The sequence below is a fragment of the Puma concolor genome, chromosome B2, assembly GCF_028749965.1.
Source record: "Puma concolor isolate L17-30 chromosome B2, mPumCon1.1.hap2, whole genome shotgun sequence".
Classification (NCBI taxonomy): Eukaryota; Metazoa; Chordata; class Mammalia; order Carnivora; family Felidae; genus Puma; species Puma concolor.
In genome coordinates this window covers 41,733,715-41,761,413 of record NC_141671.1, presented here as the reverse complement: position 1 = coordinate 41,761,413, position 27,699 = coordinate 41,733,715, and the positions used below count along the sequence as shown (strand labels likewise).

The following is a 27,699-nucleotide window of genomic DNA, read 5'->3' as shown; positions in this document are numbered from 1 at the left end:
CATGGTTTGTGAGTTTGAGCCCCACATCAGGCTCTGTGCTGACAATGTGGAGCCTACTTGAGATTCTCTCTTTCTCTCTCTCTCTCTCTCCCTCTCTGTCCCTCCCCCATTCACTCTATGTCTCTCTTGAAAATAAATAAACTTAAAAAAAAAAGAAGTTAGAAAAAGAATAGCAGAAATTGAAGAAAGGAAATACAGATAAGAGGCAAAATCAATGACATAAACACAATACAGAGATTGAAAAACCAACAAATAGCCTTATCAGCTGATTCTTTGAAAAAATTAATAAAACTAACCAACCTCTGGCTTACTGGGTCAAGAAATAAGAGAGAAGGCAAATATAAACCATAGAAGAAACCAAGGTGCTGCACATATTAGAAAGATAATGAGGAGATACAGTGAAGACTTTTCTGCCAATAATTTCAAATCTAGATGAAATGAATACGTTTCTTGAAAAATTTGCCACAGAAGAAACAGAAAAACTGAGCAGTTCCATAACTATTCAAAAATTGGAGCCATAATTGAAACTTTCCCACAAATAGAACATCAGCCCCAGTAAATTCTTTTTTTTTTAATTTATATATGAAATTTATTGTCAAATTGGTTTCCATACAACACCCAGTGCTCATCCCAAAAGGTGCCCTCCTCAATACCCATCACCCACCCTCTCCTCCCTCCCACCCCCCATCAACCCTTAGTTTGTTCTCAGTTCTCAACAGTCTCTTATGCTTTGGCTCTCTCCCACTCTAACCTCTTTTTTTTTTTTTTTCCTTCCCCTCCCCCATGGGTTCCTGTTAAGTTTCTCAGGATCCACATAAGAGTGAAACCATATGGTATCTGTCTTTCTCTGTATGGCTTATTTCACTTAGCATCACACTCTCCAGTTCCATCCACGTTGCTACAAAAGGCCATATTTCATTTTTTCTCATTGCCACGTAGTATTCCATTGTGTATATAAACCACAATTTCTTTATCCATTCATCAGTTGATGGACATTTAGGCTCTTTCCATAACTTGGCTATTGTTGAGAGTGCTGCTATGAACATTGGGGTACAAGTGCCCCTATGCATCAGTACTCCTGTGTCCCTTGGATAAATTCCTAGCAGTGCTATTGCTGGGTCATAGGGTAGGTCTATTTTTAATTTTCTGAGGAACCTCCACACTGCTTTCCAGAGCGGCTGCACCAATTTGCATTCCCACCAACAGTGCAAGAGGGTTCCCGTTTCTCCACATCCTCTCCAGCATCTATAGTCTCCTGATTTGTTCATTTTGGCCACTCTGACTGGCGTGAGGTGATACCTGAGTGTGGTTTTGATTTGTATTTCCCTGATAAGGAGCGACGCTGAACATCTTTTCACGTGCCTGTTGGCCATCCGGATGTCTTCTTTAGAGAAGTGTCTATTCATGTTTTCTGCCCATTTCTTCACTGGGTTATTTGCTTTTCGGGTGTGGAGTTTGGTGAGCTCTTTATAGATTTTGGATACTAGCCCTTTGTCCGATATGTCATTTGCAAATATCTTTTCCCATTCCGTTGGTTGCCTTTTAGTTTTGTTGGTTGTTTCCTTTGCTGTGCAGAAGCTTTTTATCTTCATAAGGTCCCAGTAATTCACTTTTGCTTTTAATTCCCTTGCCTTTGGGCATGTGTCGAGTAAGAGATTGCTACGGCTGAGGTCAGAGAGGTCTTTTCCTGCTTTCTCCTCTAAGGTTTTGACGGTTTCCTGTCTCACATTCAGGTCCTTTATCCATTTTGAGTTTATTTTTGTGAATGGTGTGAGAAAGTGGTCTAGTTTCAACCTTCTGCAGAGCCCCAGTAAATTCTATCAAACATGTAAGGAAGAAGTAGTATCATCCTGGTACAAACTCTTCCAGAATATAGGAAAAGAAGGAATTTACCCCCATTCCATGGGATGAGTCTGCATAACCTTGAAACTCAAGTCAGACATGAACTTTATGAGAAGGGAAAATTATAGGCCAATCTAACTCAAATATATTTGTGAAGATTATAACATTATAGCAGTAGACCAAATCCAGAAGTATATAAGATGATAATGTACTAGGGTTTATTCTAGAAAGACAAGGCTAGTCTGATCTGATTTAATTTAGAAAAAGGTCTGATTTAATTTATCACATTAAGAGATTAAGGGAAACATTCAGACGATTATCTCAGTAGAGGTAGAATAGCCTCCTATAAAAGTCAGCATCAAATTATGAGAACGCACTTTTGGCAAAGTAGAAATAGAAGGGAACTTCCTTAACTTGTTAAGGGTACCTGCTAAAACCTATAGCAGCCGTGATACTTAATGGTGAATCATTTAGAAGATCAAGATCAAAAGAAGGATCCCTGTTGTCATCATCTCTATTCAAATTGTACTGAAAATCTTAGTTGTTGTAGTAAAACAAAGGATTAAAAAAATTTTTTTTTTTAAACTTTTTTTTTTTTCAACGTTTATTTATTTTTGGGACAGAGAGAGACAGAGCATGAACGGGGGAGGGGCAGAGAGAGAGGGAGACACAGAATCGGAAACAGGCTCCAGGCTCTGAGCCATCAGCCCAGAGCCCGACGCGGGGCTCGAACTCACGGACCACGAGATCGTGACCTGGCTGAAGTCGGACGCTTAACCGACTGCGCCACCCAGGCGCCCCTAAAAAATTTTTTTTAATGTTTATTTATTTTTGAGAGAGAGAGAGAGTGCGCGCAAGTGAGGGAGGGGCAGAGAGAGAGGGAGAGACAGAATCTGAAGCAGACTCCAGGCTCTCAGCTGTCAGCACAGAGCCCAATGTGGGGCTCCAACTCAGGAACTAGGAGGGAGATCATGACCTGAGCCGGAGTCAGATACTTAACCGATTGAGCCACCCAGGCACCCCCAATTATGAGGATTTTAAAGGATGCAGCAAAAGTTACTTTTCGTGGGTTATATGGTCACATGCATAAAAACTCCAAAATAAGCAGCAGAGAAATTATTAGTGGTAATAAGAGTATGACATTTTAAATATTTTTTAAGCTCCCCCGTTCATGCTTTGTCTCTCTTTGTCCCAAAAATAAATAAACATTGAAAAAAAAAAGACCATCTTTAAAAATAAAAAATAAATAAATAAATATTTTTTAAGTTCATTTATTTATTTTGAGAGAGACAGAGAGTGCAAGTGGGGGAGGGGCAGAGAGAGAGAGGGAGAGAGAGAATCCCAAGTAGGCTATATACTGTCAGCACAGAGCCCCACGTGGGGCTCAGTCTCTTGAAACTGTGAGATCATGACTGGAACTGAAACCAAGAATTGGGTGCTTAACCAACTGGCCCACCCAGGTGCCTCAAGAGCATAACATTTAAAAAAAAATTTTTTTTTAATGTTTATTTATTTTTGAGACAGAGAGAGACAGAGCATGAATGGGGGAGGGGCAGAGAGAGAGAGGGAGACACAGAACCGGAAGCAGGCTCCAGGCTCTGAGCCATCAGCCCAGAGCCCGACACGGGGCTCGAACTCACGGACCGCGAGATCGTGACCTGAGCTGAAGTCGGACGCTTAACCGACTGAGCCACCCAGGCACCCCAAGACCATAACATTTTTATACATCAGTTATAAGCAGGCAAGATATTATTGATGAAAAAAGAAAAGGTGTGTGTGTTGCCCTTTATCAGATATGAAGACTTATTTAATTAAAAAGTATGATGAAAACATAAGAATAAATAAAACAATTGATGGGACAGAAGAGAGAAGTCAAAAATACATCTGTGCATGTATGGAAACCTAATTTAGGACTGGGCAGTGCAGACTCTGTTGGGGAAAGGACAGACTATTTCATAAATGGTGTGCTGGGATTATCCACAGGGAAGAAAATTAAATCATATCCCTTCATCATACCACACAAACACATCTATTCCAAAAATGTTAAAATCTTATTATTTTTTTTGAGAGAGAGAGAGAGGGAGAGAGAGCGAGAGAGAGAGCAGGGGAGGGGAATGAGGGAGGGAGAGAGAGAATCTTAAGCAGCCTCCACAGTCAGCATGGAGCTCAACATGGGCTCAATCCCATGACTCTGGGATCATGACTTGAGCTGAAATCAAGAGTTGGACACTTAGGGGTGCCTGAGTGGCTCAGTCGGTTGAGTGTCTGACTTTGGCTCAGGTCATGATCTCACGGTTCGTGACTTCGAACGCCGTGTGGGGCTCTGGGCTGACACCTCAGAGCCTGGAGCCCACTTCAGATTCTGTGTCTCCCTCTGTCTGCCCCTCCGCTGCTTGCACTCTGTCTCTTGCATTGTCTCAAAAATAAATAAACATTAAAAAGAAAAAAAAGAGTTGGACACTTAACTGACTGAGTCACCCATGTGCCCTGAAAACATTAAAATCTTAAGAAGAGGGAAACGATTAACCCTCTAGAAGGCAATGGAGGATAATAGTATCTATGTAGGGTGCAAGGAATAATTTCTAAAACAAGCACTAACCACAAAGGAAAAAATTGGAAAATTCTACCATTAAGAACTTACATGAAGGGTGCCTCTGTGGTTCAGTTGGTTAAGTGTCCAACTTTGGCTCAGGCTGTGAACTCGCGGTTTGTGGGTTTGGGCCCCACATCGGGCTCTGCTGTCAATGTGAAGCCTGCTTTGGATCCTGTGTCTCCCTCTCTCTCTGCCCCTCCCCTGCTCATGCTCTCTCTCTCAAAAATAAACAAACATTAAAAAAAGATGAACACTCAAAAAAAAGAACTTATATGAAATTTTACTAATAAGAACTTATGATCTTCGAAAGATGACATAAAGAGAGCAAAAAGTCAAGTCGCAATTAGGAGAAAATCATTGTGACAGGTATAAATGCCCAATACATATTATATAGAAAATATAAGTAAGTTCCACAAGTCAATCAGAAAAACACCAACAAGCCCAATTTGCTCATTTTTCATTGGGCTTGTTGGTGTTTTTGTGATTGACTTGTGGAACTTACTTATATTGGCAAATAATTTATGACAAGTTACGCAAACTCATTAGTAACCAGGGATATGCAAATGAAGGCCACAATTACAATCAGAGAAACAGAAGTTAAGAAGTCTGACTCAATAGTAAGAGGATGTGGCTCATATATTCACATCAGGAGAACAAATCAGCCCTGATTGCTTAAGGAAACCACTTTAGCATCACTGTTTTAAGGTGAGGATTCACACCCCCTCCTCTTCAACAGTTCTCTTAGGGTTATACCCCAGAGAAGCTTCGCTCAGCAGGAGACATGTACAAAATGTTCTAAGCAGCTCTGTTCATAAAAGCAACACAAGAAAAAAAAAGCCCCTCTAAAAATCACCCATATATCTACCGACAGGAGAATGGTTCATATGTGGTATGATCTATATATGCAAACAGGCTACACTTATATGCAGCAACATGTATGATTCTTTAAAACAATTTTTGAAATGTTTTATTTATTTTAGAGAGAGAGAGAGCACTAGTGGGAGAGGAGTAGAGAAAGAAGGAGACACAGAATCTGCACTTGATCCTAGCCAAAAGGCCGAGAAGCGATAGGAGACACAGAATCTGAAGCAGGCTCCAGGCTCTGAGCTGTCAGCACAGAGCCCGACATGGGGCTCGACCTCAGGAACAACGAGATCATGACCGAGGCCAGAGTTGGACGCTTAACCAACTGAGCCACCCAGGCGCCCCTAGCAACGACATTTCTAATGTCTGTTTTTTCTCTTTGTTCCTTTCTAGACAATGGCCCACTCTAGCTGGAGAGGGGAAATCTCCCCTTTTCCAAACAATGAAGTCATTCTATTTCTGGCCACCAGGGGGCATCCACAGACTAGCCCGGGGCTCCACTCTGCCCCTCCTCACGCTGTACAATTGATCAAGGAGAAAGAGGCCCTTGGCTAATCGGGTTATCCCAGGGAGAACTATTTTTATATTTTTGTTTCTTGTTTCTACATTAATTTCTTTCTTCCTCTCCTTCCCTCTGATTTCTCTTGTCCACATGCGTGCTGTGTGCTGGAAAGGAGTTCCCTGAGATCGTTTCACTGTCACCCACACCCTTTTTCTCTCAGGACAGGCGTCTTCAGATTCTGTGTGTGTGACGCCTGAGTCCGGTCATGCTTCTGGTTGTCTGAAAATTCTCTTTTGGGGGAAAAAAAACCCTAAAAACAAAGCCAAACTCTGGAAACTGCAGTACATTCTTTTCAATGTTTCCGATGGTGAAGTGTTGAAATTCCTTGGAGAGGCAAAGCTTGTTTAGAAGCCAAGTCTTGGTTATTAGAAGAGTGATCACTCCGGATAATGTTGTTTTCAATCCAAAATGTGGTGTGATAATAAAACAATAAGACTAATTTTCCTGTGTGTCTTAGAACCTGGCCTTGGCCACTCCCAAAATAGAGTTCAAACTTGAGTGGAACAATGGAATAGCTGTTTTGTTCTCAGGTGACTGAGCTGGAGGGAAAAAAACGTACGTCTTTATAGCTTTGTTCCGTATCTCCCCTCTCTGGAGAAATACTCGTTTGATTCTTAGTAATTTGGAGATCTTAAAGAGGAGCATGCAAATAGTGGATATAGTGGATCCAATTTTCCCCACATAAGGGAAGAAAGGAGGTTCCAGGTGGGAGAGCTGAGCTACTTACTACCCTGAGCTGATGGGCAGCATGGTATTAGGTGGGCACAAATTTGAGGACAGACTTGGTTTGTTCTTAAAACTCCTTGTGCTTATGCATAGACTCTTTGAGAAGGGGCAGTGCTGAGTCATCGGGAATGTGTGTTTTAGATTTTAATGGAGATAGATAAATTATGCTCCAAAAAGTCACAGCCTAAAACAGCCCCAAAACCACCCGATTAAAAAGTGGGCAAAAGTCCTGGGCCAGACGCCTCACCAAAGAAGGCATATAAACATATGAAAAGATGCTCTGCATCATATGTTATCAGGGAAATGCAAATTAAAGCCACAGTGATATGCCAAAAATCCAGAACGCTAACACCCAAAATGCTGGCGAGGTCGTGAAGCAACGGGAACTCTCCTCCATTGCTGGTAGGAATGCAAAATGGTACAGCCACTTTGGAGGATAATCTGGCAGTTTCTTACAAAGCTAAACGTACTCTCACCATATGACCCAGCAATTGTACTCTTAGATATTTACCCAAGTGAGTTTAAAAGTTCTGTCCACAGAAAACCCACATACAAGGATTTATAGCAGTGTTTTATTTATAATTGCCCCAAATTGGAAGCAACCAAGATGCCCTTAAATAGGTGAATGGATAAACTGTGGTACATCCATATTAGTGGAATATTATTCAGCAATTAACAGAAATGAGCCATCAAGCCACAAAAAAGACATGAAGAGACACCAAGTGCATACTGCTAAGGGAAATAAATCAGTCTGAAAGGCTATGATTCCAATTATATGACATTCTGGAAAAGGTAACACTGTAGAGCCTGGCTGCCCGGAGTTGGGCAGGGAGGAAAGGAGGAAGGAATAGGTGGAACATGAGATTGTTAAGAGCAGCGAAATTTTCCTGTCCGATTCTATATGATCTGATAATAGTGGATTATGCATTTGGCAAAGCTCACAGAATTTAAAACACAACAAGCAAGACCTAATGTAAACTATGGGCTTTAGTTAATAATAACAATAATACCAATATTTGTTCATTAGTTGTAACAAATGTACCACACAGACGCAACATGGTAATTCTAGGGAAAACCAGTTGTGGGAAAGGAGTTTATGGGAATTCTCTGTACTTTCTTTTCAATTTTTTTCCAATGAAAAAATTTTTAATGTTTATTTGTTTTTGAGAGAGAGAGAGAGAGAGAGCAGAGAGAGAGGGAGACACAGAATCCGAAGCAGGCTCCAGGCTCTGAGCCATCAGCACAGAGCCCGACGAGGGGCTCGAACTCACGGACTGCGAGATCATGACCTGAGCCGAAGTCGGATGCTTAACTGACTGAGCCACCCAGGTGCGTTGTGGGGGTTTAAAAAAAACAAACACTTACTAATTTTTTATTTTTTTACGTGTTGTAAATGTTTTCTTAGAATCATTTCTTTTTCAACTAGGATGACAATGTCTTTTGTCCCATAGAAAGTTTCAGATTTGAAGGCGTTTGGCCTGGAAACGGGCTTCTGGGGAGACCCGTGATCTGGGCCAGACCTCAGGGAGAGCCCATTCCCCTGGCCAGTCTTGTTTCTGTTCCTGATTCTTCATGTTGAATCCAGAGCTCTCTGCTCCGGGGCGTTCGTGGAGGCTCCTTCTGGCCATGTTCTGAAACTAGCACGGCTTTATCTAATGGGATGAAGCTGGCTAAAGAGATTAGCGTGAGGTCTTGTGGACCCCACTTTTAATCTGCAGCGTTCAGGCTCTCCCTCCTTGGCTGGGAAGGACGCCGCCGCAACACCGCGGAGACTGGCCCCTTCATGAGCGGCGACTCTGAGGCCCCTGTTACCACTACTGAGTTAACGGGGGTCCCGGGCTAAGGGGCTCAACATGGGCAGCTCCCGGAGCAGCTCCCTGAAGCGTGGGCCACCTGCTCCCTTCCCAAGGCCCTGAATCTTCAGCCCCCGGGCTCACTAAGGTCAGGAGTGGTTGCTGTGTCCTGGGAAGCTGCCTAGACTGCACCCAGCAAGTATGGCGCTGCTGAAAGTCAAATTTGACCAGAAGAAGCGGGTCAAGTTGGCCCAAGGGCTCTGGCTCATGAACTGGCTCTCCGTGTTGGCTGGCATCGTCGTCTTCAGCCTAGGGCTGTTCCTTAAGATCGAGCTGCGGAAGAGGAGTGATGTGATGAATAATTCAGAGAGCCATTTTGTGCCCAACTCCTTGATAGGGATGGGGGTGCTGTCCTGCGTCTTCAACTCTCTGGCTGGCAAGATCTGCTATGACGCCCTGGACCCCTCCAAGTATGCCAAGTGGAAGCCCTGGCTGAAGTCGTATCTGGTCGTCTGTGTCCTCTTCAACATTGTCCTCTTCCTGGTGGCCCTCTGCTGTTTCCTAATGCGGGGCTCCCTGGAGAGCACCCTGGCCCAGGGGCTCAAGAATGGCATGAAGTACTACCGAGACACAGACACCCCTGGCCGGTGTTTCATGAAGAAGACCATCGACCTGCTACAGATCGAGTTCAAATGCTGCGGCAACAATGGCTTTCGAGACTGGTTTGAGATTCAGTGGATCAGCAATCGTTACCTGGACTTCTCCTCCAAAGAAGTCAAAGAGTGAGTGCTCTCCAGTCCTGGGGTCAGAGCTAGCTGGGGACTCGGAGGCCCATGGGGTGCTCTGTGTGCACGACTTAGTACTGTGTGTGTGAGGCTGGATTCAGCTGGCCCATATGAAATTGCCGATATGCTAACATTTTTGACCTATAAAGATGGCGGTATCATACACTCAACCTAATGTCCGGCTAAGGTGGGAGGAAGGTGTCAAGTTATATAAGTTGCTTGGACAGGAGTCTCCAGGGAGGAAGCCCCAGCCAGGCATGTGTGTCTACTTCATACCGTAGGGATGAGGCACTCATAGATGACATCTACTGAGACGTTATTTGGCTTTTTTGTCTTGTTCACTCGATGTTGATGGGTTCAGTCCCAGCAGCTTAAATTCCCTGGTGAGTTCCCTTGTTTTCCAACCTTCTGACACCAGCATCCACTCTCAAGGTGTTCGTCCTTGGGTGTGGCGGCAAGAGCAGAGGACAGGGCAGTCAGGAAGTCTAGGCTGTAGGTTTGGCTGTATAATTTGGCTGTAAATTAGCTTGTGATCTTGGGTGAGTGGCTTGCCACTCTGGATTCTTGCTTGCCCGTTTAAAAAAAAAATTTTTTTTTTTAGTGTTTATTTACTTTTGAGAGAGAGAGACAGACAGAGAGACAAAGCAGGAGAGGGGGAGTGACAGAGAGAGAAGGAGACATGGAATCCGAAGCAGGCTCCAGGCTCTGAGCTCTCAGCACAGAGCCCGATGTGGGGCTTGAACCCACAAACCGCGAGATCATGACCTGAGCTGAAGTTGGACGCCTAACCGACTGAGCCAACCAGGCGCCCCATTCCTCGCCCATCTTTAAAATGAAGGCATTGGAATAATATTTTAAATTAATTTATTTTTTTAGTAATCTCTATACCCAACCTGGGGCTCAAACTCACGATCAAGAGTCCCGTGCTTCTCCAACTGAGCCGGCCAGGCACCCCTGGAATAGATAATCTTGGAGGTCACCTCCTAGCTCTGTCTAGAGTCTGGCATACAGCAAGTGCTTATTAAATGCCTGCTGGTGTTTACTTCTTGAATCATGATAGTGTGAGGCGATAAAGTTTCTAAAGTATTTGTGGTGTGTGTAAAAATAAAATCCTGAAGTGTGATGTAGGGAGGTACTGGTGAGGAACAGAGAAACTCATCCTTTGTGCTGGAGGTAATAGCGGCTCACTCCGGCACACTGTTCTTCCCAAGAGACTCGCCGTTGTGGGTCTCAGGTCATTTTCTAGGGAAAGGGCAGCCGGTCCTGAGACACTGGCTTTTCTTTTACCTCTTCTTTCCATCCCGCTCAACCCCTTCCCTGGCTGAGGCGAGGGGTCCGAATGGCTTTCCTGAGTAAGGCGGGCGAGTCCAAGGGAACTTGCATGCAGGGTGCTGGGCATACTAACAGCAGGGCATGGCCGGAGCCCGGACAACACCCACGAAGCCCAGATGACTAGCTTAGCTGCACCTCACATGGAAGGGAAGTCAGATTGAAGGTCATTGCTTGGGATTCTATTTTTTCCGTGGGTGAGGATTACTGTTACAAATCCCTAATTAAGGAGAGGCTTATAAATGGCTCTGCCCTTCCGAGGTGACAGGCCTGCAGGGAGGGCACAAGGTGGCATCATTTGCACAAGCTGCCCCAGGAGGGATGAGCAGAATTCCTGGGGATGGGGGTGGGAGAGGAGGAGAAGCTGAAGGTACAAACAGCCTTTGTGAGCAAATAAGAAAGAGCTGTCATTTTTTCCTATCATGTTCCTTGATTGCCTTCTGCACCGATTTGTCATTGGAGAGACTTACAGAATCCTTCCGTAATCCCCAAATCTCCTTTTGTCCCAGAGCAGAGAAATTCTCCAGGTTGCTCTACTCTCAGTGGTTGGCAGGTCTAAATTTTCAGTCAAACCGTAAGCTTGATCAGAACCACCTCCATGCAGGGTAGCTGGCTGGCTCAGTCGGAGCATGAGACTATCTCAGGGTGTAAGTTTGAGTCCCATGTTGAGTACAGAGATTACTTAAAAATAAAATCTTACAAACTAAAAGCAAAAAAAAAAAAAAAAAAACACCCCAAAACAAAACCCCCCACCTCCATGCTTCATACCAACTTGTTGGAGTGAAACTATCTTAACTCCAGTGACCTGAACAGTTTCTCTGTTACACAAGAAAATATGGTGACAACATTAAGAGAAATGAAAACAGGAAAAGGAATTCAAGCCAGGTTCTCACCCACAAAAAAGAAAATGGCTTTCATTTTTCCACCTTCCTGTTCAGTCACGTGAACATTTACATAATAAATACTGTAACCGTGGTATAAATACAACTGAGCACCCCATTTGGTAATCTGATAATATAGTATTTGCATAATGTCCAAAACAATTATGCCCCCCCCCACCTCCCCAGCTTTGTTTAAATATAATTGACAAATAACATTGTGTACGGTCAAGGTGCAGAAGGCATTAATTTGATACACTTACATTACCACCCTACCATTAGCTAAGACTTGCATTACGGCACATAATTGCCATTGCTTTCTTGCAGCGAGAACATTCAAGGTCCACTCTCTTAGCGACTTTCAAGTACATAATACAGTATTGTTTTTTTTTTTTTTAATTTTATTTTTTAAAACACATCCAAATTAGTTGGCATCTAGTTCAACAACGATTTCAGGAGTAGATCCCTTAGTGCCCCTTACCCATTCAGCCCATCCCCCGTCCCACAACCCCTCCAGTAACCCTCTGTTTTTTTCTCCATATTTATAAATCTCTTCTGTTTTGTCCCCCTCCCTGTTTTTATATTCTTTTTGTTTCCCTTCCCTTATGTTCATCTGTTTTATCTCTTAAAGTCCTCATATGAGTGAAGTCGTATGATTTTTGTCACTAATTTCACTTAGCATCATACCCTCCAGTCCTATCCACGTAGTTGTAAATGGCAAGATTTCATTCTTTTTGATTGCTGAGGAATACTCCATTGTATATATATACCGACCACATCTTCTTTGTCCATTCATCCGTTGATGGACATTTGAGCTCTTTCCATACTTTGGCTATTGTCGATAGTGCCGCTATAAACATGGGGTGCATGTGTCCCTTTGAAACAGCACACCTGTATCCCTTGGATAAATGCCTAGTAGTGCAATTGCTGGGTCGTAGGGTAGTTCTATTTTTAGTTTTTTTCCATACTGTTTTCCAGAGTGGCTGCCCCAGCTTGCATTCCCACATAATACGGTATTGTTAACTATGATCCCCAGGCCGTACATGAGATCCCCACAACTTACTCACCTTATAACTGGAAGTTTGTAACCTTTGACCAACCTCTTCCCTTCCCTCTCCCTGCCCTCAGTGACCGCCATGCTAGCCTCTGTTTCTAGATGTTTGGCTTTTCAGATTTTACATGCAAGTGATGTCATCCAGGACTTGTCTAAAATGATCATGTTTAATTGGTGCATCATATTATGCTCAGGGAGGCCCTTAGGTTGTTCTTCTTTGCTTCTATTAGAATACCAGTGTAAGCTTCTTTTGAGGCTTTTGCTCCTCTGTCTCTCTCCTACTTCCCTTAGGCTAAGCTTCCGGGAAGAAACTGTATCTTGGTTTTAACTTGCCACAAAGCTGGTCTCAAGACACAATGGTAGACCTGAAATGCCTCACCTACAGTCACACTCCTGTGCTGCTGAGGGTACAGCCTGATAGGGTCACTGTTGCAGAGAGAGGACCACCTCACTGTGTCCCACAGACTCTCGCATTAATGACAGTGGGCAACACCTGTAAGCGAGGGCAGGCTCCTTGGGGCTGTGTCTAGAAAGCTTCATGGGGCTGGATCTGCCTGAGGGTCAGCGCTGGCACAACCTTTATCTGTTGGTGGGAAGAAGAAAGGAAGAAATGAATGAGACAACGTGGAGAGGCACTTTTTCCCTCCCTTTCCCTGGGCTCAAATTGTTTCCTGTTCTTATCTTCACTGCTTTACTTAGGAGGATTATTAAGTTTACCGGACAAAGCTGACTCCCCAAATCCTCCCCTGAACCATATAAAGTGTATTTATTTCTTTTTTTGAGAGGCCAGGCATTGAGAAGTGGTAAGCATTTACCTTTTTCTGGCTTTTCTCAGCAGCACCCTCAGAGCGAGGATCCAGGAGCAGCAGAAGCAAAGAGAAGCAGGGGTGGGGCCTAGCAGGAGGGCAGGTTGAGGGAGTTGGGTCATCTTCCACCAAGATTTTTTTTTTAATGCTTATTTGTTTTTGAGAGGGAGAGACAGCATGAGCAGGGGAGGGGCAGAGAAAGAGAGGGAGACAGAATCTGAAGCAGGCTCCAGGCTCTGAGAGGTCAGCACAGAGCCCGATGTGGGGCTCCAATCCACAAATCCCAAGATCATGACCTGAGCTGAAGTTGGTCGCTCAACCAACTGAGCAACCCAGGTGCCCCTTCCACCAAGATTTTTTATTTTTTTTTTCCAACGTTTTTTATTTATTTTTGGGACAGAGAGAGACAGAGCATGAACGGGGGAGGGGCAGAGAGAGAGGGAGACACAGAATCGGAAACAGGCTCCAGGCTCCGAGCCATCAGCCCAGAGCCTGACGCGGGGCTCGAACTCACGGACTGCGAGATCGTGACCTGGCTGAAGTTGGACGCTTAACCGACTGCGCCACCCAGGCGCTCCCACCAAGATTTTTTAAAAGGAATGCTTCATCTTTTTCTCTTTTTCCTTTCACCACCAAGTTCAGAGAGGCCAACAAAGAGGCTGGGGTGGGCCTCAGTCTCCTGGTTGACCCTGAGGACACTGGGAGGCGATCCCAGGAGCAGTGAGCTGGCCAGAGGGCGGGAAGTCTGCAGAAAATGCACCGAGATCCTCCAGTGACACTGGTCCTGCGTGTGGGCAGTGCCTAGTGCCCATGACTTCTGGTCCTTCCTGCAGGCTGTGGGGGATCTCTTCCCATTTCACACCATGTACACCTCGCTGGACTGGGCTACAGGGAACATTTCCAGTCCAGCTCCTGAGAGCAGGGCTGGGTTCCTGCACACAGGGCTCCCTAGGACCTCCTTAGGTATGACCCCCACTACTGGTCCCCCAGGAAACTGAGCATGGAGCTTGTGGTCCTGACAAGCATGGAGGGGTGGCTGGTTTTTGGAGACTTCTCAAGGGAATCTTTAAGATCAAGGGCTGTTTCCTGAAGGCTCCTGATCTAAACAATATCAATTGAAGGCTTTTTATAAGAATTGACAATCTCCCCACCCTTCACCCCTCCAGTGGTCCCAGGGTCAAAAAGCCCAGTGGCCATCTCCCACCCCCCTATTCTGCCCCCTATCACTATATTGCCAGGTCCCACATTTATTCTGCACAAAACCCCTCTCTGGGGCGTTTGTAATTTTTGCAGATATTATCTCTATTTGATAGATAAAAGATCTGAGCCTCAGGTTAGATCTCACGGCAGGAAGCGGTGGGGGGGCGGTATACTTTTACAAACTAGCCTTATTGAGATATTCACATTCCTTACAACTCACTCATTTAAAGTGGATGATTCAATGGTTTTTGGCCTCTTCACAGAGCTGTGCCACTAGTCAATGCCACAGTCCACTTTAAAATGTGCTCATCACATGGCAGGGAAACCCTGTACCTTCCAGCTTTCACTCCCTAGCTTCCACGGCCCTGCTCTATAATCGCCTCTCTGTCTCTATAGACCTCTCTCTCCTGGACATCTCATTTGAATGAAATCATAGAATATTGGTCCTTTTGGGCTTGGCCTTAAAAAAATATTTTTTTAATGTCTATTTTTGAAAGAGAGAGAGGCAGAGAGAGAGGGAGAGAGAATCCAAAGCGGACTCCAAACTCAGCCATCAGCACAGATCCTGACATGGGGCTTGAACCCACGAACCGTGAGATCATGACCTGAGCCGAAGTCAGAAGCTTCACCGACTGAGCCACCCAGACGGCCCCAGGCTTGGCTTCTTTGACTTGGTATAACGTTTTCCAAGTTCAACCAGGTTGCCACATTTGTTAGAACTTCCTTCCTTTCCATGACAAAGAATCTCCCACTGTATGGAGTGCCAGGTTCTAATTCTGTTCCTCCCACTCTGCTGTGCTGCTTTGCAGCGATGTTAAAGTCACCTTGTACAGTTTCCTTGCTAAATGAATCTATGCCCTAACTGACCGAAACTTCGAATTCTCCAGGCCACTTTGGGGGTGGCGCCTCATTGTCCCCTCTCACCCTTTCTTGTCCTCCATGTTGTCCTCCTCCAGAGGGACACTGGAAGGTGTGGGCAGAGATGCTTGAGAAACTTCTGTGGATCATGACTAGATTCCAGTGCTTCTGTGCCAGGGTCTCAGAAAATCACGAGGTAGCCGCATAGGAACCAGAGATCCCGCCCAGGCTCCCCACGGCCTTGGGCATGCGAGGCTGGGCTCTGCTCTGTCTTCTGTGTTTACTTTCTCACCGGCTCCGGCCTGGTGCTTCTGGGGGTGGGGAGATGCTCCGTTATAACTGGGGGAGGCCCTCGGAGGGAGGAGCAAAGTCCAGGGATGCGGCCTCCCTCAGCGACTGAATCTTCTTCAGAGCAAGTTATCGAGACACAGGTTTGGAGTTCTCAGCCAGCGCTTCTTTTGTTTTATTGCATTTCAACTTTTATCATGGAAACTTTCAAGCATTCACAAAAGCAGAGAGATTATCCTGAATTTCCATGTACACCTTTCCTAGCTTCAACAAATATGCACATTTTCGCTTTCTTGTTTCGTCTATATCCCCCTTCCAAAGACACATTATCCCCTCTATCTTTTTTTTTTTAATTATTACTGATTTATTTTTTTAAAGGTTTATTTTTTTTAATGTGTATTTATTTTTGAGAGACAGAGAGAGAGAGAGAGAGAGAGCAGAGGAGGGGCAGAGTGAGGGAGACACAGAATCCGAAGCAGGCTCCAGGCTCCGAGCTGTCAGCACAGAGCCTGACGTGGAACTCGAACTCATGAACCACGAGATCATGACCTGAGCTGAAGTCAGACGCTTAACCGACTGAGCCACCCAGGTGCCCCTTAAATGTTTATTTTTGAGAGAGAGACAGAGAGAGAGAGAGAGAGAGACAGAGAGAGACAGAGAGAGAGAGAGAGAGAGAGACGGAGCATGAACAGAGGAGGGGCAGAGAAAGACAGAGACACAGAATCCCAAGCAGGCTCCAGGCTCTGAGCTGTCAGCACAGAGCCTGATTCGGGGCTCAAACTCACGAACTGTGAGATCATGACTTGAGTCGAAGTCAGACGCCCAACTGATTGAGCCCTCCAGGCGCCCCTACCCTCTGAGTATCTTAAAGCAAATCCCGACCTTCATTTCCTTTCACCTATAAATACTTTAGGAGGCATTTCTAACAGGTACAGAGGGTTTGCTTGTTTTTTGCTTTTTTGTTTTTGTTTGATATAAGCACAATAGTAATCATGCCCAACAAAACCAGCAGCAATCTCATCTAATATCTGGTCTGTTCAATTTTCTCTTATTGTTTCAAAGTATCTTTCACAGTTGATTTGTTCAAATCAGGATCCAAACCAAGTCCACACTTTGCATTTGGTTCTCTGATCTCTTTCATCTCCTTTTCTCTGTAATGGTTACTGTCCAGCCATGTGAGTACTGGAGGAACTGGGCCACTTGTTCTGAAGAGTTCGTTCCTCACATTCTGGATTGAGCAGTTGCAGCCAAGTGGTGTCATCTAACTTGTTCTTCAGTCCTCTGTGTTTCCCCCATAAGCCAATAGTCAGGGCTTAGGTGTGCTTGGATTCAGGTTTGGTTTTGGCAAGAACACTTCCTAGGGTGCCCTGTGTATATCTTACTGCATCACATGAGGAGGGACATGAAGTCTTCAGACAATTCCTTTCAAGGTCCCCATTGCTTTCTGGATAAGCAGGGCTTTAGTGTCTCGGGGTAAAAGGCCTTGGCACCAGAAACCGTCAGCCAGGAGGGCTTGGCCTCGAGCCCTCAGCCTGAGGGAGAAGCTGGCACCAAGCCCTCTCACTTTCTCATCCCACCCAGGGAACCTACAGGCTACAGGCTCCTTTCACTCTTCCTGAACAATTTATAGACATCTCAAGAAGACTAGACCTTGGTAGGAGCTCCCTGAGGGCTGGACTGTGTCTCCCCTCAGCTTGAGGCTCTCCACGGGCAAGGCTGTGTCTCCCCTCAGACTGGGGCTCCCTGAGGCAGGGGTGTGTCTTCTCCTCAGACTGGGGCTCCCTGAGGAGAAGACCCAAGTTAGCATGGGGGAGGCAGGCCTGGCTTCATGGAGGTTGTGGCTTCCCTGGACCCCCAGCCTGAGATCTGTTGGAGTCCCGCAATTCTAGAAATAGCCCTCCCTCTCCCGTAGAAGAATCACCTTGTTTACTCAGTGCTTGTCCTGGTTCTAACCACAGATTAAGGCCCCACTCACCCTCTTAAGACAAAGCTCCTTAGGTGGTGAGCTGGCTATTTATATCAGAGTATTTCCCAGGCTACAAATCTTGCTCTGCTCAGGGCTCACCAGGGCTTGTAAGGGTCTTGATTAAGGTAGGACCTGTTTTGGATATAAAGTACTGTAGGTATTGAGGGAGGACACAAACAGGAGACACAGCCCTGCCCTCAGGGAGCCCCAGTCTCAGGTGGGAGACAACCCTGTCCTCAGGGAGCCTCAGTCTGAGGCAAGACAAGCCCTGACCTCAGGAATCCCCAGTCTGCGGGGGGGTGGGGGGGGCATTGTGGGGGGAGACACGGCTCTGCCTTAAGGAGACTAGCAAGGTGGCTTCCCCATTTGGGGGAGTGAGTGAGGTGAGGTGGGAAGATACGTGGTTTCCAGAAGGCCAGCCTGCAGAGTGAGGGTAGCTCAAAGCCTCTCCTGGCCTCAGCCCACACAACTGCAGGCCTGGCCTTCACTTCAGATATACATGTACTATGTATGGGGCAAGTCTGTAGGCTTTACCCCAGCTTAGGGACACCTGAGAGTGCATAAGGAGAGAGAATGGTGGACAGGAAAGGGCTTCTGGGACAGGGAACAAGGGAGGGAATCACGCTTTCTCATGAAGTTTAAATAGAAAAGCCAACATACAGGAGAGAGACCTGTGAGGCTCTGAAGAAACTCTGATGGGAGGAGTGGGCAATTGCTGTGGGCTGGTCTTCCACTTCCTGTTTGGCTTTGGGTGAGGCCCCGCCCTGCCCTGCTCAGGGCACCATTTCTGCCTCCATAGAACAATCTGGTGGATTGCAAGGTCCTGCCCAGGTGGCTCTGCGTGGGGCCTTCTCTGAGGGCCTGTGTCAAGCACATTCCTCACACTGACTCATTTAAAGCTCCCCACGGCTGCCAAGAGGGGGCTGTAGTTATCCCCACCTCACACAGGTCCAGAGGATGAAGTCCCACAGATCAGAAATGTAGATTTGCGACTCAAAGGCTGGCTCCTCCCACTATACCCACTCCTCTCATGGGGACATTGGGAATGGCCCAGGTGGGATGTTGTGCTGCTGGGAGCAGGCCCAAGGGACAGCCTGCAGGTCAGGCAGAGGGACGAAGAGCATCTGAGCTCGGAGACCCCAGCCTCAAAGAGGCCTGCTGGGGCTGGTCATCGGTGGGAGACTACTGTCTGCTGAGGTGTCCAGGGACTATTGGCCCCTCAAGAGGGGGGCAGGAGACCCAAACTGACAGCCCTTCTGCTTCAGTCCTCCCACCCGGGACCACCTCGGGCCCCGCCGCCAGGTGCCGAGCGACGGGCTGCAGGGGGAGAGCAGAGTGGTTTCTGCTCCCACCGTGCTCTTGGTGCACTCAGTTGGGCTCAAGTAAGTACTTCAGTAGCAACCACTTCAGCCAGTGACAAATGTCTGATACGGCCTCAGGCCAGGGGTGAGCTCTGCCCTCACAGACATGGTTGCTATCCTCACAGAAGGCTCTCAGAGCCTCTTCCTCACAGTTGGCAGAGACCCTGCCACCCGATCACAAGTGACTATTGCCCAGTGGTGGTGAATGGTCTGTTCCATTGCCACAGCTGTTGCTTGAGGGCACACGGAGCACATGTGAAGGCTCTTGTTCCTCCACCCTGCCCAGCCTCAGCCATGAGTTCACATTCACTGTGCACTTATTATGTGCCAGCCACTTTTCTAAGACCTTTTACACACATCCCTTCATATGATCCTCATGTCAACTCCATTTTACAGATGAGGGAGCTGAGGCCCAGAGAGGGTAAGGACCTTGTCCAGAGGGATGAGCTGGGAGTAAGTTCAGGTGTCCTGTGCATCCAGGACCACCCATTCTCTCGGCTGGGGTCCTGTCTAGGAAGTAGAGGTCAGGGACTGCAGACCATTGGAAATATGGTCACCATAACCCAGGTGAGGACTTTTCTGGAACTAAGGAGGCCACATTGTACAGAACCTTCCTAAAGTCCTAATCATACTGATCAACAGTTCACAGAAAAGGAACCACAAATGGCTCTTTGACATATCAGAAGATACTCAACTTCATTCGTAATGAGAGAAATGGCAATTGAGACAACCCTGAGATACTATTTTTCATCTCTCAGGTTGGCAAAGATCAAAAATCGAACCCGTGTGGGTACAGCATGAAGGGTATGTTCTCTTGTGCATGTCTGTTAGGGGTATGATTCTACAAACGCCGGGGAGAAATATGGCAGGGGTCTAGGGCAGTCACAGATGGATCCACACTTTGATGCAGGGATGCCCCCTCTAGGAATTTACCCTCTAGATATAGCCACAATATGCACAATGTTTAAATTAACAGGAGATTGGGAAAGCCCTAAACATCTATCAGTAGGGAACTGACTAGTGCCCCAGGACCATCTGTGCAACGGCAATACCGTGTAGCTCATTAAAAACCTGGAGAATACTCTCTATTGATAGATATAAAAAATCTCTAAGATACTGCTAAGGGAAAAAAGAAAGGTTCAAGACAGGACATTATCATTTGGGTAAAAAACAAGAAGAAAAAGAACATTTGCAGAATCTGTGTTTGCTTATCAGGTATGAAATCTTTTTAGAAGGACAGACAGTTGGCTACAGTTTGGGGGGATCTGGAGGCCAAGGGACAAGAATGAGTTGGAGATTAAACATGGACATTTAGAAGCTAAACACTGAAATTATCATTTCAATGAATGTTGAAAACAGTTTCTATTATTTATGTTTATTATTGAGGTATAGTTTACATGCAACATTAGTTCTCGGATACAACATAACGATTTGCTATTTGCATATATTGCAAAATGAGCCCCACCATGCATCTAGTTAACATCTATCACTATACCTAGTTACAGAATTTTTTTTCTTGTGATAAGAAACTTTTAAGAGGGGCGCCTGGGTGGCGCAGTCGGTTAAGCGTCCGACTTCAACCAGGTCACGATCTCGCGGTCCGTGAGTTCGAGCCCCGCGTCGGGCTCTGGGCTGATGGCTCGGAGCCTGGAGCCTGTTTCCGATTCTGTGTCTCCCTCTCTCTCTGCCCCTCGCCTGTTCATGCTCTGTCTCTCTCTGTCCCAAAAATAAATAAAACGTTGAAAAAAAAAAAAAAAAGAAACTTTTAAGATTTATTCTCTTAGCAACTTTCAATACAGCATTATTAACTATAGTCACGATGCTGTGTATTACGTCCCCAGGACTTTTGGCCACTTTCACCCATTCTGCCCATCTCCCACACCTGTCCTGGCAACCACAACTTTCTTTGGTTTGTTTTTAGATTCCACATGTGAGATCACATGGTATTTGTCTTTATTATTTCACTTAACATAATGTACTCAAGATCCACCCACATTTTTGCAAATGGCAAGATTTCTTTTTATAGAGATGAGTAATATTCCAGTGTGTGTGTGTGTGTGTGTGTGTGCACGTGCATGTGCGTATGTGTGTGTATGTACCAAAGTTTCTTTATCCATTCACCTATCAATGGACACTTAAGTAGTTACCATGTCTTGACTTTTGTAAATAATGCTGCAATGAACACAGGGATGCATGTATCTTTTTGATTTAATGTTTTTCTTTTTCTTCTTCAAGATTTTATTTTTAAGTAATTTCTATACCCAATGTGGGGCTCGAACTCACAACCCCGAGATCAAGTGTCGCATGCTTCACTGACTGAGCCAGCCAGTGCCCCTGAGGTTAATGTTTTCATTTTTTTCAGATAGATACCCAGAATTGGAATTATAGTTTCTATTTTAAATAATTACATTTCTATTCTCATACTTTCTACTCTCATGTTTGTAAAAGTCTGTGCAACTTAAAAAAACTTTGTGATTCAAGATAACATGCATACACTCAGGTACACAAATCTTAAGTGTGCAGCTTAATGAATTCTGGTGCATAAAGACACCTGGGTAACCTCACTCAGGTCAGGTAGGACACACTCAGATGCCTGATGAGGATGGGGAGAACTTTCAGAGTAAAGATGTCTGCCCCTTTTGAATTCTGAACCCACATGAATGTATGGTGCGCCCTAACCAAATATATACCTACAAATGGAAGTGCAAAAGTAATACGGGCTGCAGCCTTCAGGTGAGTAAGGAGATCCCACCTGGCTAGGGGCAGAGTTCACTGTGGACAGCAAGCAAGTTGAGGGCAAGGACTGTAACTGTTTCCAGTCTCATTCCCTGTCCCTGCACAGGCCCTGGGCTACAGCAGGCCTTCTGGAAATATATACTGAACAGAACCCATCTGGCCAGAGGGAGCCTTGGTCCCTAGTGACTTTTTAGAGGTAAGGTTGCAGAGGGGCTGCGGGGCAAAGGCTGTTGGCCACGAACACTAGGCAGTCCTGTTCCAGTCACCACCTGTCCTACCAGGCTGACATGGTTCCAAGAAATTGCTGCATGCAGAGGTCTGGCAGTACAAAGCGTGGTTGGATGCATTTCTGTATTCCTTATTTACTCGCTTCTTGGTTTATCATCTGTCTCAACCTTCAAGAACACAAACTCTAGGAAGTAGGGACATTGGTTCTGTAGCGTCATTTCTCCACCTTCAGCTTCTAGAACAGTGGCTGGCACATAGTAGGTGCCTTTATTATTTCTTGAATGAATGAATGGATGGATGGATGAATATTACAGCTTTTCAGAGCTGTGGGATGGGAGGAACTGGCCCCTGGTGAGAAGTCTGAGAAGCCCCTAATCTTTCTCCTCCAGTCGCATCAAGAGCAATGTGGATGGGCGATACCTGGTGGATGGTGTTCCCTTCAGCTGCTGCAACCCCAACTCGCCACGGCCCTGCATTCAGTACCAGCTCACCAACAATTCGGCTCACTACAGCTACGACCACCAGACAGAGGAGCTCAACCTGTGGGTGCGTGGCTGCAGGGCCGCCCTGCTAAACTACTACGGCAGCCTCATGAACTCCATGGGCGCCGTCACACTCCTCGTCTGGCTCTTTGAGGTAGGCTCTGGGCCAGCTGGGGGCGAGGGGAGTGGGGGTCACCTGCCCCTTTTGGATTTAACGGGTGGGGCCCAGCCTGGAGCGCTTGCCTCTCTCCTCAGAAGCAGCCCTCAGCCTTGCTGTGGGTCAGGCAGGCAGGCCTAAGTTTAAACCCCAGCACCTCTACTATTTTTTGTTTCTTTCCTATCACTCAAAAAATAATTGATAGAGGTGAAATTCACAGAACAGAAAATGAACCATTTTAAAGTGAGCAACGTAGTGGCATTTAGTACATTCACAATGTTGTACAACTACTACAACATCCGCTACCACCTCTATCTAGTTGTAAAACATTTCCATCACTCCCAAAGAGAAGCTCCTACCCATTAAGCAGCATACTTCCCATCTCCCGCCCCCCTGCCTCCCACCCCTCCAGCCCCTGGAAACCATTAATCTGTGCTCCAGCTTTGTGGATTTATCCATCCTGGACAAAATTTTATATAAATGCCATGAAAATATGTGACCTTTTCTGTCTGCCTTCTTTCACTTTGCATGTTTTAGAGGTTCATCATGTGCCTTTGTTTTTTCAGTCTGGGGTCTTGGAAAGTTACTTAACATCTCTTTATATGGGACCGACAGCACTTAGCTTTGGGATTCCTGGGGGGGAGCAGGGGGTGATATGTATTATGTCCACGAAATGGGAGCTACTTGGATTTGTGCTTCTCTCAAGATTCTGGTAGCAATTTACCTGTTATTCTAACTATTTGTGGATTTATCTGATTTCACCTATAAGGCTTAATTCCTCTCTGTACAGAACTTGGGATGTAGCAAGATGTCATTCATTCATTTATCGGAGTTATTTCTTAAACACCTGAGTGCTGGGCGCTGTCCCGGGTGCTGAATGAGAGCAAGTGTGAGTGGTAAACCAAGGTGGTACAGAGGGTGACTCAGGGGCTCTGGCTTTCAGCTGGCAGCAGAAAATCCACTCCAAAACCCAGAAGTCCAAAACCAGAAATATCAGTGGGGAAAGTTTGCCCATTAGAGGAGATTCACTGAAAGTTTCCTTTAAGTAAGTCGCTCTCTTAGTGCTATGGAATTTAACATGTAGCTGTGCCCTGGGCTGAGATGACTACTTCTAACTCACCACATCACACTGCAGGTACTGTATTGTCTGGGGGTAGGCTGGCTGGGGAAGGGAGGGTTTCTTTTCATGTCAAGGCAAATGAATGACGTTTTACTGATTGTTGACTACTTGAGGCACAGTCTTGGGAATGAATGGGTAGAGCGAGGTGAGAAGCTTACTGCTGGAAGGTCAGAAGCTCATGTACCCTGAAAACCCATGAAAAGACTGAAAGGCTAACAGTGGGAAAACAGGGTTCCACTGGCTGCCTCTCAGTTTCCTCGCCTTTCCAGGAAGCTAGTGACTGTATGAGATGAGGACCAGGTCATCGTGAACAGGGAGTAAATGCTCTTGACTTTTAGCTGAGGCCTTCAGTTGGCAGAGCTCTGTGATGGGCATGAGGGTGGCTAAACTAAGATAGGGCTCTGGCTTGAGCCTTGCTCTCCTGGGCCTCACAATCCAGTTAGGAGGTGACATCTAACTCATGAACCAAAGGGAGGATCATGACCAAGTGCAAAATTCATAATGTAGCAGTAGACCTGCTTCAGGAAAGGAGGAGGGAATCAGAGTAGGAGTATGTACACCAGGAGGACGTCCTGGAGGAGGTGAGTTTTTTCACCATAAACATTATATTAAACTTTCAACGGACAATGACAATAGCGAAAACCTAAAACATCAATCACTAACGTCATCCACCACTGCAATTATAAAGTGCTCCCATAGCATTCATTTAGTAGATGTTTACTGAAGCCCTACCACCACTGGGTGCTGTTCTATGGGCTGGGAGACTGAGTGAACAAGATGCATCGGGGGTGGACGGTCTCCATGAGCAGGCCTCGCCAGCTCAGAGTCTGTTATACCACGAAAGGAGAAATGTAAGAGAGTAAAGCGGGAATCTATGTAGAAACAAGGGGTAACACGATACATTGGAAAGATGCAAACAGTACTTACCACACTAATAACCAATTACAGCTGACACATCTATTCATCCTTACTGGGCACCACGTACAATGCTCTACACATCCTGACATGTCACAGCATGCACAAGAGGCAGGAGACACTCCATCTGAAAATTTGCAAACCACATGAGTAAACTGAGGTTTCTTACTCACATGGCTGGCTAAGTATCAGGACTGGGGTTTGAACCCAGGCATTTTGGCACCACAGCCTGCTACAGCGACTGCTAGTGAACAAACACAAACAAATCACCCACTCATCCCCACGCTAATCAAAATAGCAGAAGTAGAAGGAAACCACATATGATAATATTGCTTGCTGAAAAGGAGGTGACTTTTTAATTCTGTCTAGCAAATAGTTTACCCAACACCTCATATGTGCCAAACAACGTGCTAGGAACGGGATGGGGGTGCAAGGAGGAGAAACCTAGGACTAATCCCCCCAGAACGGGTGAGACTGGAGAGAAAGAGGAGGCAGAATGAGTAGCAGGGTCACTCACCGAGGGCTGAAGCTGAATTGAAGGGGGAGCGTGGAGAGGAACAACGTTTAAGGCAAACAGCAAGAGGTACAGGCTGGAGAGAAGAAAGTGTGGATGCGACCCAAAGAAGCCCAGGGTGGCCAGAAAGGGAGGAGAATAGGGCTGGAGATGAGGCTGGAGAAAAGACAGCTATTTTGAGCACCAGGCCAGGCTGGTGGGCAGGCCCTCACTAACCCAGACTCAGCAGAGCCTGTCACACTCGAAGGGCCCCCGGGGTGAACAGGCTGGTGGCTTCCAGGGTTTCCTAACAACCTCAGTCCCCACCTACTTCTCCCAGACCTCCTCTAAGTCTCTTCTCCCCACCAGGTGTCCATCACAATTGGCCTACGCTACCTGCACACAGCACTGGAAGGCGTGTCGAACCCCGAAGACCTTGAGTGCGAGAGTGAGGGCTGGCTTCTGGAAAAGAGCGTGTCGGAGACTTGGAAGGCCTTTCTGGAGAGCTTGAAAAAGCTGGGCAAGAGTAACCAGGTGGAAGCCGAGGGTGCAGACGCAGGCCAGGCCCCAGAGGCTGGCTGATGGCCCTGGGCCCCCTCCCCTCCTGAACACTGAGAAGTAGCGGACTCCAAGAAAGCGGATACCCCACTTATCCAATCTGAATCTCCCAAGGAGGGCAGCCATCTTACTACAGAGACTCTTTCTGATGGTGGGATTTAAAGTTTAGGGTCCCTAAAACCGTTTGGCAAACATTTGTTGAATGACTTAAAATATTAGTGAATGAGCCCCGGCTCAGGCCCACTACTTCCCGATATGCCCTCATGGTGGACTCAGGGCGCCTCTCAGTGGATCACTCTTCGTAGCACATGAATTCAGTTCCACCCTGAGGCTACTACTGGCTGCACTGAGGGCAACTCCCCTTTTTAAGAGTTCGCCATTACAGGCTCCAAGTTGTTTCATTCTACATCCAAAGTGTCACTTGGTGCATAAGCACAGGAGTCTGAAAAATGTACTGGCCATGTCGTCATTCTTCTGTTTTTAAATGCCAAGACTGACAGGACAGCCATTTTGTTTGTGTAATTGTGCAGGGCGGGGGATAGTTATACTTTTCTAAGACTAATGGGCTCTCCAAAGCACTGAGGGCCCACGAGAGGAATTCTTTAATCATGGGGCAAGAGAACTTAAAGACAGGGGATTATTTTCCTCACCAAAAACATAGTTAAAGGCTACTCTTGTGTCACATCCCCATGCCCTCGCTTAGCCTGGAGTGAGCTATGGGCTGAGGAAGTCAGGTTGTTGGCTGTTCCGGCAACATCACGCCCCTGAAGTGCCAGGTGACCTCCTTTGGCTTGTCTGTGGAAGCACTGGACTAGGTGGCTGCTCTTCACTGGAAGAGGAGTAACAATGAGACAAGAGTCTACCCTCTGGACACTGGGCCTCTCCTCTTAGACCCACACAGGTGGCCACAACAGCCCACATGGGTGACACTAATGGTCTACAGTGGAGGGCAAAGCATCCTCTGGAAGCTTCTTCCTGTTTCCTTCCCCAGATACCTATCCTGCAAAGCAGTATTTCTGCAATGCCTCTGTATTAAAGATTCTTTGAAACTCAGTCCATCTTCCTGAGCTAGTGACTCCAAGAGAAATTTTACCTTCTTTCAGGGAAGAGAGAAAAAGGAAGCTTTTAGGGGAAGGAGAGAACGGCTTCATTGTTGTGCTGAGTGTTCAGTGGGGAGACAATAAGACTTTGGGTGCTGCCTGGGGCATGTTCTGGAGCTCTCATTCTCCCAGGCATTAAAACATTTGGACACTCTTGCTCTTGGGGCACCTGGGTGGCTCAGTCAGTTAAGCATCCGACTTTCGTCATGATCTCACGGGTTTGTGAGTTCAAGCCTCGTGTTGGGCTCTGTGCTGACAGCTCAGAGCCTGAAGCCTGCTTCAGATTCTATGTCTCCCTCTCTCTCTGCCCCTCCCCCGTTCAGGCTCTGTCTGTGTCTCAAAAATATATAAATGCTAAAAAAAACAACAAAAAAACCCCCAAAAAACCAAACCAGAACAAAACAAACATTTGGACACTCTCAGACTTTGGCCCCAGGTTTAATTTAATTAGACTTTGGAGTCTCCTTGAGACCAAAGAATGGTCCACATTGAAAATGCTGAGGGAGTCAGCCACCTCTGACAAGGGTCCTGGAACTCTCTCCCCTCGGGAGTGCTGAGAACCATCGAGAAAGTGCTGCTCTAGGCTCATGTGTAACTGTGCTGTTAACAGCTGTATGATAGACATTAAAAATTATATTGTGTGAAAGTCACTTGTGTTAAACACTGTCTTAGCCTATTCAACTGTATGTTATCACATGATTATTGTTAAAGCCTGACCTCAGGCTTTCCTGGGACCAGTATAAATTCATTTCTCCCAGGGGACTCAACCAGGTTTTCAAGTCTGGCAGGCCTTCCTTGGGGCAGGGTGAGAGGTAAGACAGCACATTAGGTCTTTTCCACTTTTAAAACACTTTCTCCAGAGTGAAGAAGTAGGTACTAGCTGCTTATTTTGAACATTTAGGAAGACAAGTGTGCTGGAATCTGTGGCTTCAGTTCAAGAACCCATAGCTTCTTGCAACACGTTCAAGCCCAGGACCGAACCACCAGCAAATAAACCCCAAGTAA

General features: G+C 46.2%; 1 protein-coding gene and 1 long non-coding RNA gene across 2 annotated transcripts in view; both read left to right on the top strand.

Annotated features, from left to right (window-relative positions):
• The window catches only part of LOC147580952 (uncharacterized), a 324,096-nt gene that overhangs the window by 80,807 nt on the left and 215,590 nt on the right, over positions 1-27,699 (top strand). The gene's annotated exons all lie outside the window — the stretch shown is intronic.
• Positions 8,311-27,344, top strand: PRPH2 (peripherin 2). The gene is made up of 3 exons (XM_025925769.2): positions 8,311-9,162; positions 22,259-22,505; positions 25,406-27,344. The coding sequence occupies exons 1-3, from the start codon at positions 8,582-8,584 to the stop codon at positions 25,616-25,618; spliced, it is 1,041 nt and encodes a 346-aa protein (XP_025781554.1). The 5' UTR covers positions 8,311-8,581; the 3' UTR covers positions 25,619-27,344.

What these genes read in the sequence shown, in the direction of transcription:
- PRPH2 (XM_025925769.2), top strand. Translation starts at nt 8,582, where the DNA reads ATGGCGCTGCTGAAAGTCAAATTTGACCAGAAGAAGCGGGTCAAGTTG. An exon ending in TCCTCCAAAGAAGTCAAAGA is followed by an intron (nt 9,163 to 22,258) that starts GTGAGTGCTCTC and finishes TTTCTCCTCCAG; the next exon opens with TCGCATCAAGAGCAATGTGG. An exon ending in TCCTCGTCTGGCTCTTTGAG is followed by an intron (nt 22,506 to 25,405) that starts GTAGGCTCTGGG and finishes TCTCCCCACCAG; the next exon opens with GTGTCCATCACAATTGGCCT.